The sequence below is a fragment of the Pungitius pungitius genome, chromosome 11 (genome assembly GCF_949316345.1).
Source record: "Pungitius pungitius chromosome 11, fPunPun2.1, whole genome shotgun sequence".
Taxonomy (NCBI): Eukaryota; Metazoa; Chordata; class Actinopteri; order Perciformes; family Gasterosteidae; genus Pungitius; species Pungitius pungitius.
The window spans coordinates 16,487,495-16,501,849 of NC_084910.1; the positions used below are offsets into that span (position 1 = coordinate 16,487,495).

A 14,355-nucleotide genomic window follows, 5' to 3' on the forward strand; every position below is an offset into this window, starting at 1 on the left:
AGCTTTGAATTTTAAACTTTTATTTGTAAAATTGGATATTTATTTATTACAAGATTTCAGTAAAACGCCAAATGCTTTATGCATCCATTTAAAAACATAAAAGGAGGTAATGAATATAAAACTGATATGTGATCAAAATGCATTGGGTATAAATCTGGGACTTAAATACAAGACTAACCTCTGTACAATTCTCCTCTGTATTATTAAACTCCTCTCCCTTTTCCCCCTTTTTATATTGGATTATTAATCCAACACACAAAACTGCCATTTGATATTTCCGTATTATATATTTGATTTAATTATTGCATAGATTGTAAAATGTGACAACTTGATAACTATAGTCAAAATAAGTCGTTTTTATTGTATTGTAACGGACGTGTTCTGTGAGCGAAGGTACACTTTACGGAGTTTAGAAGTTCAGTGAAGGGCTCACAGTGCTTTGTGTCACTCATCCCGGTGCCACCTACGGAGATGTGTCGTGGTGACGTTTGGGGGCTTCGTTAAGTAACGGAACGCGGGAGAGTTGCGGGAGTTCTTGTTGGTTTGTTTTGTTCGGCCGACAGTAGACGGTTTCCGTACTAAAGTAAAAAAGAGCACGTTGTCCCAGAGCTTCATTAGCGAGAGTTGCTTTAATATATTTGCAATACTATACAAGTCCCCGGCGAATTGAGCCTAGCTTCCCAAAATACAGTGAATTGCATTATTTAGTCATGAAGAAATGACAACAAAAGCAGGAGTGGAACAACGACAGATGTTTTTAATGATAGAAACGGAAGTAAAATCTCTTCTCAAATCGACCTGCTCTGGGATTGTTGGCTTTGCCCTCCGAAACTCTTCCCCGATCCTCGCTCGGCTAGTCCGGTCTCCTCAAAATGGCGGACCACGTCTAGGGGTCGACTTTGATAAACTGTCACATTTTCATAATTTCCCGGGGCTACGTTCTCGGCCTCGCGAGCCGTCCTCGCCACCATGTTGACTGCTCTGAGGTCCTCGCTCGGTGTTTTGGGGGAAAGTGTCGCTCTTTCGGCGAAGCCGTGGACACGCAGCCAGGCTTTCCTGTCGGCGCCGAGAGTCTGCTGCGGTGAGTTCAGGAGCCCCGCGTCAGGTGTTGCGTAGAGAACATTCGGCCGATGCGTTCCGCCCGGTTGTTACCTGTCCGCCGGTCGCTCGGCCGGGTCGGTGACACACTGCGCCCATCGTCCATGAGGAGGGGCGTGTGTCAGCGAACGTCAATGTCCTCCATCGGGGGGGCACAGCGGTCCAAAGCGAGAATCAATTAATGAGCCTCGTGGTTTTTCCAATTTTTAATTGTTCGAATTGCCTTCGTTGTTTTCAACGTCCAACACATCCAACGGGTTTGAGACAGAAGTCCTGCATCACTATAGATAAAGAAAAGTTCCACACCGGAACACACGATGTGTATCTTATCCACCTCCATTTATATGTAGGATAAATATCATAAATGCGTCTATTCGTATTGTCTACCATGGACATCAGGGCTCTTCTCCTCAAATTCAATGTTAGTGTTTACAAATCAGAGAAAGAGCTTGCATAAATAATCGATAGACCAAATAGCTGGCAGATGATTAATATTGGTTAATTAACAACGGCACGTTTTGGGGGTAGGACAACATTTTTTAAAGGACTTGTGCACTGTTAAGAGATGTGTCTGACCCCTCTGTGCAGGGCCTTAGTTCAACCCTGACCTCCTAATTGCTTGTGGCTGACTACGCAGCTTCGGACCTGACAGAAATGAACTCAATTACAATATCATCAAAAGAAATAGAAAGAAGCTTCTTCCACACATTTGCCTTCTTGCAACTTGACATGACGTTTAGCAGCATGAAAATGTGTTCCAATGAACAGAACGCAGTCAGAGGCCAGCTGCTGTGCGTGCAACTCCATTTCTGCAGGAACGAAGCGCCGGGGGGGGGGGGTATTTCCGAAATGGCTTCAGATTGTGTTTCAATGATTTCAATGCGTTGAAAACCGCTTTCCTCTCTCCATCAGATATGTGGGACGCCGTGTTTTATCCGGGGTGAGCGACTGCTGTACTATGAAGACGATCTCGGGCCGCGCTCTCCAAGCCGTTCATGTTAAACTTGTAGATCGATTGCTTGATCTTCTTTCCTATCGCACGGCACCATCAGAGAAGTTTCGCATGCAGCAATGCAAACGACACGCTATCCACGAGATGTGTCTCACACAGAACGGTTTCCTTGTATGCAGAATTCGATGAAAGGTTCACTCAGATCTTGATTTTAATATGAAATTAATGATTGCTTTGCTGTGTGATATTTAAGTTTTGCGTCAGATTCTTTTGAAGAAATCTACAAAGGGGAGATAGTTTAAAATACAGACACTGTAGTGGTAATTAGCCTATTTTTTGCTTATTCTGGTCTACTGCATTACCAGAGAAAACACTTATTGGAAATAGGTGGAAGTCACCATCATTACAGATTAACAATATATTTTATTGACAAAAAAAAGTTGTTATTCAGCAGTGTCGTTAAATTAAAAGGCCTCATTTCACTAATCCCACTTGCTCCTCATTATGTGATCTTGTCGAGGTCTTGACACACAAACCGTCTTTGTGAAGGTCACAGCGTGCATTTTGATTGAAACTGCGTCACAGGCGTATTGATTGAGTTCCTGGCGCGACGAGAGCGTTATCTGAGGTTTTCCGTTTAGTTCGTCGGGCAGCCGCAGAGCGTCTCCTGAGCCCGGTTGGGTTTGTGTCTGGCAAAGCCCACGACTGCCCTTTGTCCTTCCACATTAGATCCCACTGCAGGTTTTTTTCCCGGCTGTTATTCGGGGAGCGACTGTGAAGAAGTGTCTTCTGGGCTCAAACAAGCTCAGATTCTTCGTCTGAAACTTTTTTTTAAACGTTATGGTGTTTACATCCCTCTCTCCCTTCCCCTCTCTTCCCAATCCCTCTTCTTTCTTTCTCTCTCCCTCCTCAGTTGCCGGCAGCTTTGCTGCTCCAACACCAGTGAGGCATTATGCTCGGGTCGCAAAGAAAAAGACGACGGGTATGACGCTGCGTTGTCACGGCGCCCTGTTTCCGACCTTTTGATGTTTCTCGCTTTTCATCCAAACATTTGGTCTCCTCCAGGCCCCGTGAGCCAGCTCGCTGACCTTCCTTCCACCATGCTGAAGATGGACTACGCAGCGGTTCCCCTCGCTCAATCGTAAACATACATTTATACCCTAAATACTACGTATATATTCACAATTCAATTAGAAATAGGCACTCATGCTTTCCTCGTTGTATTTCTTCTGACGCGACAGGACTGACGAGGTCGTCAAAAGGCTTCTGTCTCTGGAGTTGGCGAGTCACGTGAGTCCTGGATTCACCACGTTTGATGAAGGTGACTTTTTTTGAAGCCACCTTTTAACACGCACACCCATCACCACGTTTGTTTGCGTTCCTGTATTCCAGGCTGAGAAGCTGCAGCTGAAGAAGGAGCAGTACGTTGCTAAAGTCCAGAGGGACGAGAATGACCGCAGCTCAGTGGAAGTCAAGGGTGAGTCGCGCTCTCTCACCCCCTGTAGACATTGTTTATGCCCGGGGTAAAGAAAACGGGATGTGACGTGATTGAACTGTGTACTGGTTCAGTTCCCATTTTCATTTCTTTCTCCTCAGTGGCTGTTTTGACCGCCAGGATCCGAAACTATCAGGAGCACTTACTAAAACACCACAAGGTGAGTAAGGGACAGTCTGCGCCATCGAAATAACGCAGAGGCTCGAGCCGTCAACAGGTTTTTTTAGTTTTTTTTTATAAAGATCTCCGATGACGTGCGCTGTTGTGCGCTGCTTTTTTTTTCTCGCACCACTAGACCACCCGCGTCTGACTACATCTTTTCACATTTCGCCTTCCTCTGGTTTGTGACATACTACAGGATATCCTGTCTACTCCCCCACATGAAGAAAAAAAAAAAAAGAACATGCCTAGCATGGTAGTACATTTCCATGTTACATCATACTCCGATAAGGGTCACAGATAGTACAGGTTGTACTAGAATCTCCTCACAAACCGATGTGTTGAAACTGCGCTTCTCTTGGTGCTCCCATGGCTTCCCACGTTAACCGGTTTGGAATCCTTTTCATTGCAGGACAAAGCCAACAAGAGGCGGATGCTCATGGCTGTTGACCGACGGAAAAAGCTTCTGAAAAAGCTTCGGTTGGTGAACTACGAGGCCTTTGAGAAAGTGTGCGAGCAGCTGGGCATCGCCTACACTTTCCCTCCCGAGTACTACAGACGGGCCACCCGCCGCTGGGTGGCCAAGAAGGCCTTCTGCATCAAGGTAGCGAAACCCCCCCCATGACCCCTATATTCTGTTTTCTTCACAATGGCATCACATGATTGACGCCTAGGGATCTTAAAACACTGCGCTAGTTTCCTCCCACAGTGCACGTCGCGACTGAGAGGCGTTACCGAAGCGTTCTGTAGGCCGCCGTGTACGCTCCTCTCACTGGGTGACACGTGGAAGGTGTTATTTCTGTGCCCCCACTGACACTCGGCCATTTGTGTCTCTTCTCAGGTCTTTCAGGAAGTGCAGAAGCAGAAAGCCGAGCAGAGGCAGATGAAGCAAGGTTTAGTCTCCAAAGACGCCGAGACAAAAGCCGTTTAGCCCCAATAATGGATCGTGTCGTGTAAATTACAATTGATTCCACATGTTTGTGTTAACATCTTTTATTTCAACACCTTCAGATATGTGGCCCGGGGATAGATGGATCCCTTTTATATGTGTTGCTATCATTTAATGTTATTTCTTCTGCTTTCACGTTGATGTTGGAAATAAAATAATCAAACAAGGTTTTACTTTGTAAATGTATTTTTGATGAACTTAATGAATATTAAAATCAGTCGGAGGTGGTTTGGGTTCAATTAGTTTTATCTTCACAATACAAATACGTCTTCAACTGATACGAAGTATAAAGTGAAGAAGGGAACTCATAAGCAGATCATTTGTAGACGGGGTTTCATTTTATTTTCCACTCTTGGTCTTTGTGGGTCAAACATGCTGCACGGCTGAACTCCTGTGTCATCATTCATCAAACAAACCAATCCATCGCCCCGCTTTATCTTGAAAAGCATCTGCTAATAATGTAAAATGAATCACCGTTCACACAAGAGTTCCAAAAAACATAATTAATCCACTACAATTGCTGAAATTAAGACATTTGAGAAACGTATGTTAGATTTTTGTTGACTTCCTGAGACGTCGTGGATGAAACTAGATAAAATTGCAATGTGTCTCATATTTTGTTCAAATAGCAAAATCCACTGCATCCTGATCTCAATCCATTCCCCCATTGAGTAACTACATGTTTATTATGGCATTGTGAATGCTGTGCAACGCACCAATTTTTGAGATATCAGCATCATCACTTTATAACTCCACATTTACATTTCATCTGTTAAGTACTCTTGGAAGAACAAATGCAGCCTTGTGAATGTGTGTGTGTGTGTGTGTGTATATATATATATAACATCGGGCATGATGCATTTGTGGTTTCTGTGCGATAGGAAGGTGTGATTTTGACGACCGAGACTTCACTGCTGATCTAATGCGAGATCGGAACAAATGTTTAATGTGACCTGTCACATTAACACTGTGTTCCTGTCATCAGTCAGCTGCCTGCGATTAAACCCAGAAACGGCCTTTGAAAGCACAGCAGCCGTCTGAGTCTGAATGTAGATCGTTGTCATCCGCAGAAACAGCAGTTTGTCAGCGGAGTGCTTCACAGCTTAGGCTCGTCACGGCTTCCTGTGCGGTGTGCAGCTTGTCGGCTACAGAGAGAGGACTGCACACCGACACACTCTTCTGGTAAGTGACACCTTTTGTTCCTCTCGCAGTAGACTCGCTGAACAATTCACTTTTTATTTGGTTAAACAGTTGCTAATGAACCAAATTTCCAAACATTTAGGACTTTAAAAGTTCTGTATCACTTATCCTCGTTTTTTTTTAGCACCAGTACCAGAGGCTGTTACATGTTCTTATGGAAAAAAGTAGGACAGAAGCGGCCCCTTTTCCGTAAATACATTTTAATTTCAAGATAAGTAGTTCCAGTTTGAAACTGGAAATATTTTCTAAGCAACAAGTTGATGAGCTGTTGCACACTGACTGTTAAGAGTATATTTTTGATTAGAAACCCACGGGCAATAGTCCTCAAATCAATTAGTGAATCAATTGCTCTCAAAACCCCCGAACAGTGATGTCTCACTCTGTTTGAAGGGATAAGTCCATCAAACAAGTATTTTATTCTTTGCAGGCTGTTTTATGACTGATGATTGCACTGTAGAGCGTGAATGATCTGTGTCTTCATATACTAAAAAGACAACAAAAAAAACATGCATTGCACCTACCGTTTTTTTTAATGGAAACTCAAAATGTGATATTACCTGCTCTGGAGATGAATATCGCATGTGAGGACACATGTGAGAGAACATGTTGCACATGGAAAGATTGATTTGTGTCATTTGTTCAGCTGCTTTTAGCTTCTTGTGCTATAAACTAAGAACATATTTTTTCTTACAGACTTTAAAATCAAGGAGCGGATCCGTGAATCCAAAAATGTCAAACCCAGTGGTCACCCATCAACCAGGTGCAGGCAGCTATGGGACAAATGTCCAAACAGGAGAGTGGAGCACGGGCCTGTGCTCCTGCTTCAGTGACTTGTTTGTCTGTGAGTGCCATTAAAACGTTGGACATTCACGTCTATTTTTTGACAGTCAAACTCGGGTACCCATTCGTTTGTTTTTTTCTGTTTCGATAACACCTCTGTTGTGCAGGCGCCCTGGGATGCATCTGTCCAGTTGCACTGACCTGCTACACAGCTAACAAGTATGGAGAAAACTGCTGCTTGGCTTGTTTGCCAGGAGGCATGGCGGCCTTGAGGACTCATATGAGACTGACCTATGGCATTCAAGTAAGTTGCTCATACAACTATCACAACTCTCCAGAAACCTTTTGGGTGGTGCACAGAGTCTTGCGTCAATATCTTATGAAAGACAGAGATTTGAAGAACAGAGGAAACGTTGGGTGTTCACTGCAATCAAGAAAGTGCATTTCCCCACACAGGATCGTTGTTCCTTGTTTTGATGCTGTTGCAATTTTTTTTGAACCGCAGGGAACAATAACCAACGACGCCTTGATGACCTTTTGCTGCGGACTGTGCGAGGTGTGCCGGATGGCGCGGGAAATCCACATCAGGAATGGAGAAATGTAATCACGAGAAGACATGAAGCATTCTGGGCCATACAGTATTTTCAGTTTGGTGAGGATGTTCAGCTATCATTTCTTTATTCTTTCTTGTAGCGGGCTTAGCGTTCATGCACACTGCAAATGTGGGGGAGGGCTCATGAACAATGAATTCTTATGTATCCGTCTAATGGAAATGAAAAAGTGATATTACTGATCTGCATTACTGTAAATAAACTTTTTTTTATCACTCACAACTCATAACTGCATTTAAGCACGGACCATTGTGTACAACATTTCCAATAAAAACAGGTTTTCTGATTCATTTGGGTGAATGTAAACCATTTCTTAAACCTGTTGTTTCCAACGTTTGTGGCTTGACACTCATTACATGAGAAACTTACACGTAACAGTTTTTTCCGGTACGTCACAACATCTGTGAAATGAGAAAGAAATGCTTCGCTTTTGGTGCCTTAAAACAAAGGAACTTTTGCATTAAGCAAACCAAGCTACCAAGGCAGGTAACACGCTCTTCCGTGCCAAGTTTACACTTACTAATCCTCAAACGTTAACACATTATACTTGGAAAAAAAATGTATCTACTGTCTTCATGCACCTTCCCCCAAGACAATTTCCATGTATGTACAACATACAATGGCAATAAACGTTTCCTGATTCCTGATTCCTGATCTGATTAGATACATGTGTTTTTGCTCCATTTGACTATTGTAAATGCATTCATTGATCAAACAATATTGTCTCTTTGTACCGATTTCTAATAATATTGTAGCGTGTCTTAAGTTCCTAAATGTATACGGTTCTGATTACTGTTACTGCCAGGGTTGGGGAACCGCCCCTTCCGGTGTAATGTGTGTAGATTTTGGGGAACACAGGAAGTGGGAATTGCGGGGAGTTGTGGGAAGTTGAGTTCTTACGGGTGTGTAAAAAAACGGGGTGTTTTTTGATGCCGTGGCTGTGGCCGACAACAGCGACAATAAACCCGAGTAATCATAAACTGGCTCTTTATTGGCGCCGAACGTTACAATATTTACGTATGAAAAATCCCTGCTAAGTACCACTTGAGGCCCACTAGAATCACGTGACTGTCCGATTGACGCGACTCTCTCTTTATACGGCTTTGGCTGAAACGCGATTCTCGTCTCGAATCACGACGCGCTGATTGGTAGTTGGCTTCGTGGCCTAGCAACCAGAAGAGGCTTAACCAAACTGTAGGAGCTAGCAGCCGAGCTAGCTACGACCGCTAGCCGCCTAATTACGTTTTTTTCTGGATAGCTTAAACCGTCCAGTTTCCACCATGTCGTCCAGGACTCTGCCTCTGCTTTTCATTAACCTCGGTGGAGAAATGCTATACATCCTGGACCAACGGCTTCGAGCTCAGAACATCCCTCCGGACAAAGCTAATAAAGGTTAGCTTAGTTTAGCAGCTAGCTTACCCTGACAACATCACGAATGTCACCGTGCAGTCAAACGTAAATTTCCCTCCATGCATTCCTCTGCTGGTTGGTGAATTAAGGAATCGGGATTCTTAGAACGTGTAAACATTAGATATAATGCCAGGTCAAGAGTTAACAAAAATGAGTCCGCTTGTTGTCTTGTCACATATTTTGATTTTTGACTTAACGTTATATCATAACTCTCATAGACACCGGTTGCTGGTGCATGGGCCACCCGTATGAGCGCTGAGAGAACTTAACATTGATTGCAGACTCCCAATCCACATGAATGTTAAAAAACCTGTTTTCACATTTCAGCACGCATGCATCTGTGCTATACAAACGCATTGTTAACATTTTGAGTCATTTGTCATTGAGCGTTGTGGTTTCATGACTCATTGCATTATTGCATCTATTTATCTCTTTTCAAACCACAACGTTTTCACAATAGCTGGCTGGATAGACGATGACAGAAGGAGAGGTATTACTACAGCTTCAGAATGATCGTGCACTGATGCATTCGTAGCTCTTTGCTGTGCTTTGGCCTAGGCCGAAGCAATGGGCTTAATCACAGCAAATGAAACATGTCTGAGGGTAGTTCGCACACAGACCCTTTACCTACCTGGTACCTGCCACTGCACCAGGTAGGGCAAACGCTTGCCAAGCTGCTGCTTCCTTGGGGTTGTTGGGATAGGCTGAGGACGGAGTGTTTCTGGCCGACATCTAGTATAGTTATGCCGCCTGCTTCCGAGCCTGCTGTGTGGAAACTCCATTTGCCTAACCTCGGCTAACTCTTTGTGGACTTGTTACTTTGGTTTTCCTCAATAGTTATGAATGACATCATCACCACCATGTTCAATAAAAAGTTCCTCGAAGAGCTTTTCAAGCCGCAGGAGCTTTACTCCAAAAAAGCCCTACGCACTGTGTTCGACAGGCTCGCCCATGCTTCAATAATGAGACTCAATCAAGCCAGCATGGACAAGGTAAGTCATCATGTTTTTCCTTGAGGCATTGTGTACAACAGTAATTCTGGGGTTACAGAGCCATTCGTATCTTGCGGACTGTAGGTTGCCGTTTGTGGCTCCCTCTGCTGTTACCGACAGCTATGTCAGTGAAGTCATGCGCGTGTGTCCCTCCTCACAGCTCTACGACTTGATGACTATGGCTTTCAAGTACCAGGTGCTTCTCTGTCCTCGGCCCAAGGACATCCTTCTTGTGTCCTTCAACCACATGGATGCCATCAAAGACTTTGTGAAAGACACTCCCAGCATTCTCGGCCAGGTTGATGAGACCTACCGACAGCTCATAGAGGTATTCCACGTGCGACACTTGCCTCAAATTTGATAAGGACAACAAAGCTCAGCAACAGTCATCTGATTTGACAAATGTCAATGCCAAATGTTTCATATTCTCATATGAACATGACTGGTATTATTTGTATTAATATTATTAGATAGTATTAGCATTACAAGTATCATGATCTACTTTGATCTACTTATTTTTGGGTGATATTCAATGTTGTCTAAATTTCAAACTAATACATTGAGATACAGAGTGATTTTCCAATGTTCTCATTTTAGTGTTTGTTTTGTTAAATCAATTTTTCATTTATAGATGTATACAACGTTGTCAAGTGGAGAATTCCAGCTGATCAGACAAACTCTCCTTATCTTCTTCCAAGACATGCATATAAGAGTAAGTCCAATCTGATCTCAGGTTTGAATAATAAAGTAACTAGAGAGTAAAAACGTACACTATTATTGTCTTGTGTTTTCTTCTATGCCAGGTGTCTATTTTCCTCAAGGACAAAGTACAGAACTCTAATGGCCGCTTTGTGCTTCCCACCAGTGGTCCCGTGCCTTATGGAACGCTAGTTCCCTGCTTGATAAGGTACCACTTGGTATGGCCACGAGGTCTCTTTTAATTACAGTTCCTGTGGATCCTCGTAATGCCTTAAGTTATTTTTTCAGAATTTGTTCCCCTTAGATTTCGTGTTAAAGTTAAAGATGGTTACTTTGTTTTTTTTTTATCACTAATGGAGGTGTGGTAACAGGCAGGTCCTCTGTAGGTGCCTCTGAAGTTTACAGCCTATACAATGATGCATCCATGTTTTACCGTGTTTTTAACTTGGACCTGATTGTGCTGGAAATTGAGGATACCCACTCGGATTTGACTTTCGACATGCCGTTTATTGCAGCATAAACCTGGACACATTTAGAATATGTACGTGAGCTAGTGTAGATCTCCTGTTGTTGTGATGTCAAAACCCTGACCAAATAATTAAATTAATAATTATTAAAATAGGGGCTCGTCAGCAACCTTTGATACAGGAAACATCCACACTCGTCACTATGATAAAGTATTCAAAGCAACCAAAGCCTTAGAGGGTTCCACACAAGAACTACTTTCATCAGAGGAAAAAAAAAACAACAAAAAAAATATTTTGAAAGCATGTTAGTCCATAACATTTAGTGTTTTTGTATCTCTGGATTGCAGGATGTTCAGCCGCGGTGGGGAAGAGGTGACCAGGCGGCAGTTCAGTAACGGAGGAAACTACACAGCGGCTCTCCACGAGGGATCCTTTGAGATATTTGGTGACAGGGTCACCAAATTAGGCACAAACATGTAAGCTGCAAAGTACCAACGATGTGCATAAGTCTTGACATCATGATACTAAATGAATACAGTGGCAGGGAGTAGATAATGATTTATTTGTCATCCAAGTTGTGAGATATTTGGAAGTTCTTAGTCAAAGGCAATTTAACTTAATGGTGTAGTCATGCATCCTAGATTTGTAAATCTATGTGGTTTGGTGTCACATGATTTCAGGAATCGTTTATTGCCATCATACAGTATGTCAGACATACATGGAATTTGACTTGGCGGTTGGTGCATGACAAAGACAGTACAATGATGACAACAGACAACGTAGTGCAGCAAGAAGATAAAAATATAACCCTAAGTGCACCAGACAGAAAGTGACAAGTGAAAGTGACAAAGTGTATTTACGTGGAGTGAGAGTCAGTCAGTTGGTCCCCGCCAATGGGAAGAAACTGTTAGTGTGGCGGGAGGTGGACCTCAGCCTCCTGCCGGATGGAAGGGGGCACAAAAAAGTTCATGTCCAGGGTGAGAGGGGTCCGCCACAATCGTAATTGTAATTGATGCCACCTGCCACCTACAAATGCCACCTGCCAACACCTTAAAGAGAGTGAAATGCCTGAGACTTGATGAGTAGACAGATGACCTCTGGCATGTTGTTGCATTGCGGTGTTTATGCTCTGTTTTGCACCTTCAATCCAGGTACAGTGTAAGTCGCCCAGTGGAAACCCACATGACAGGAACGTCTAAGAACTCTGCTCAGCACACCAAGGTGAAACCGCTTCACTGGCAACACTTTTAACAGTACATGATTTTATGAATGCACAAAATATAAAATAACTTTATGCACACAATTTATTTCTTTGACACCCTTTCTGACTTGATCACTTAATGAAGTCCACAACTACAGACCGCTTACTGCAGCACATGTGTAGCAGGATCTTGCAAACCATAGGTCCATCCCTGATACACTGAAGTAAACACGCCTCTGTGGACCAACAGGTCAACGTTGCTCCCAATCCCCTCGCAAAAGAGGAGCTGAACATGTTGGCCAAGTTGATGGGAGGGTTGGAAATCCAGAAGCCCGGAAATGCCGACAACGGCTTCCGGGTCAACCTGTTCTCCACCGATGAGGAGGAAGAGTGAGTCTCTTTTTTTTTTTTTTTTGTGTACCATCCTTGTGCTCTATAGCACTTGATCATACAGAACTGTTAATAAAAATAAATGGTTGGACTTGTTTTGATCAGTCAATTTTTTTTTCTTCTCAGAGAAGCATTAATATCAAGACCAGATGACCTTTTATATGGAATCATCAACATCCAAGCGACAAAGGTAAAGCTTATGAAATGATTTGTGTAATCTGATCTCACTGTCAGCCTTCGGTCATCTGTGGGCACACGCAGACCATAAGACTCATGTTGTCGTGTAAGCACCAAGTGATTGATTGTTGTGGGTTACTCTCTTTGGGAAGATTATGGAAAACAAGAAGGAGCTCACCTCAGATCCAGTCTTTCACGATCCTTGTATCATAGATGTAAGAGATACGCCTCTCTTTCCATCTCACTCCAGTCAACTAGTGCATCTTTATTTTGGCTATGTTGTACCCATGTTGTCGTCTTTTACCCGTGATGATCAACATCCACGATTAGGCCATTTGTTACTTATCTCAATGAGGCGTGTACAGTCAGTATTCAGAGATGTGAGGCTTTGCCAGTCCAACGGGATTTACTTAACTGAGACGCGAGTCCACTGTGCTTGCCAGATGTCCCCTCTCTATTGGGTCATCCACGGAGCATGTCAACGCCAGGTCTGAACGGAGGGCCGTTGTCTTTCAGGACCAGCAGGCCAATGCAGAGCTGGCCAAGATCATGGGGGAGTTTGCAGAGTCTGGAGATCAATGTCCAAGTTCCAGCAGCAAAGGAGATGACCTTCTGGCCATGATGGACGGGCTGTGACACGGCGACCCTCACAGAGAAGCCCAGGGAGAGGTGCTCAACGCGTCGTCAACACTATGTCCGACGGAAGACCAGCCTGCCGTCTGCACCTGCAGAAACGCTGCAGAAACCTTGCATGCAGTTAGGAATCCTACCTCTCTGGGTGCTTTTTCAAATGCGGATGTTAGCCGGTGTTTCCATTGATTGTCGAATGGCGAATTTGCGCCCTTAGGTTGCTAAAGACGTCACAAGGACGCCGTAATATGATGTTTGCTGTTTTAGTTAAAGTATAGAGTGGGCTGATGTGATTGTATTAAACATATGTGGGTTAATGGAGTTGGACGGCTCTCGTACTCAAGATTTAGCACAATGTAAGTTATACATCTCAGTTTTAGTTTAATTGATTATGTGAGGTCTGTAATTCCATTTTAAATCGAATGAACAAATGATGATATTGGGGGTAGAATTGGAGGAATCCCAAGTGCTCTTTCTGATATTTTGGTTAAAAATATGTTCTTCTTGCTTCATACTCTACTTCCTTAAAACAGTATGAGGGGCAGCATGACAGACATTTTTTTAACTATCTTGTTATCTCTATAGTCTTGATGTATAGCCCAGATGTGCTCATTGAAGACCATGTTAATATGGAGTAATGCAATATAGTTTGTCTAATATGTAAATATGTTAATTGCATACTGTATATATTTAAATGTATTTTTTCCTTGTATACATATTGCCACAGTTGGTAAATTGTTAAATGTTCTGTATAGGATTTTTAATAAATGGATGACAAAAGTGTTATTGGTGGCCCCAAGCTGGTTGCAGTTTTAAAGCTCAAACACTAGGGGGAGCTGTCCGTCCTTCATTCAAAAACCTGTACTGTGGTCTGTCGAAACTAAGTGACTGAGTTTTCTTAAGCTGACTTGCTGGGGGAGTATTTTGAGTGAACTTTCCTCAACAGTTAAACAAATATCTCATTGATTTATTTCTATCTACCAACAAACCGCTACAGCAATGTGCTTGAATGTAATCTCCAAGTAGACTCCTGGCCATTAGCACAGTCTTCCCTGCAGATTGGTCAAAGTGGGACAGTCTGCCCTCCCCCAGTAAACCACATTTGAACATGGTGCATACCAGCCAGGCGAGGCATGCTGAGACAT

The 14,355-nt window shown here is 43.2% G+C and overlaps 3 protein-coding genes across 3 annotated transcripts; all 3 read left to right on the top strand.

The window, feature by feature from the left end:
- The first annotated feature begins 750 nt into the window (after nucleotides 1-750).
- Nucleotides 751-4,823, top strand: mrps15 (mitochondrial ribosomal protein S15). The gene is made up of 8 exons (XM_037454618.2): nucleotides 751-1,081; nucleotides 2,964-3,032; nucleotides 3,116-3,191; nucleotides 3,292-3,340; nucleotides 3,443-3,527; nucleotides 3,647-3,705; nucleotides 4,117-4,308; nucleotides 4,546-4,823. The coding sequence occupies exons 1-8, from the start codon at nucleotides 970-972 to the stop codon at nucleotides 4,633-4,635; spliced, it is 732 nt and encodes a 243-aa protein (XP_037310515.2). The 5' UTR covers nucleotides 751-969; the 3' UTR covers nucleotides 4,636-4,823.
- A 759-nt stretch (nucleotides 4,824-5,582) lies between these two features.
- On the top strand, nucleotides 5,583-7,888 carry LOC119197916 (cornifelin-like). Its single transcript, XM_037454619.2, has 4 exons — nucleotides 5,583-5,835; nucleotides 6,547-6,694; nucleotides 6,801-6,937; nucleotides 7,139-7,888. Exons 2-4 carry the CDS (start codon nucleotides 6,583-6,585, stop codon nucleotides 7,235-7,237), a joined length of 348 nt encoding a protein of 115 aa, XP_037310516.1. The 5' UTR covers nucleotides 5,583-5,835; nucleotides 6,547-6,582; the 3' UTR covers nucleotides 7,238-7,888.
- Nucleotides 7,889-8,370: 482 nt separating this feature from the next.
- oscp1b (organic solute carrier partner 1b) lies at nucleotides 8,371-13,996 on the top strand. Its single transcript, XM_037455068.2, has 10 exons — nucleotides 8,371-8,636; nucleotides 9,492-9,646; nucleotides 9,807-9,974; nucleotides 10,278-10,358; nucleotides 10,450-10,553; nucleotides 11,160-11,288; nucleotides 11,964-12,033; nucleotides 12,264-12,403; nucleotides 12,530-12,593; nucleotides 13,097-13,996. Exons 1-10 carry the CDS (start codon nucleotides 8,525-8,527, stop codon nucleotides 13,214-13,216), a joined length of 1,143 nt encoding a protein of 380 aa, XP_037310965.2. The 5' UTR covers nucleotides 8,371-8,524; the 3' UTR covers nucleotides 13,217-13,996.
- Nucleotides 13,997-14,355: the final 359 nt, after the last annotated feature.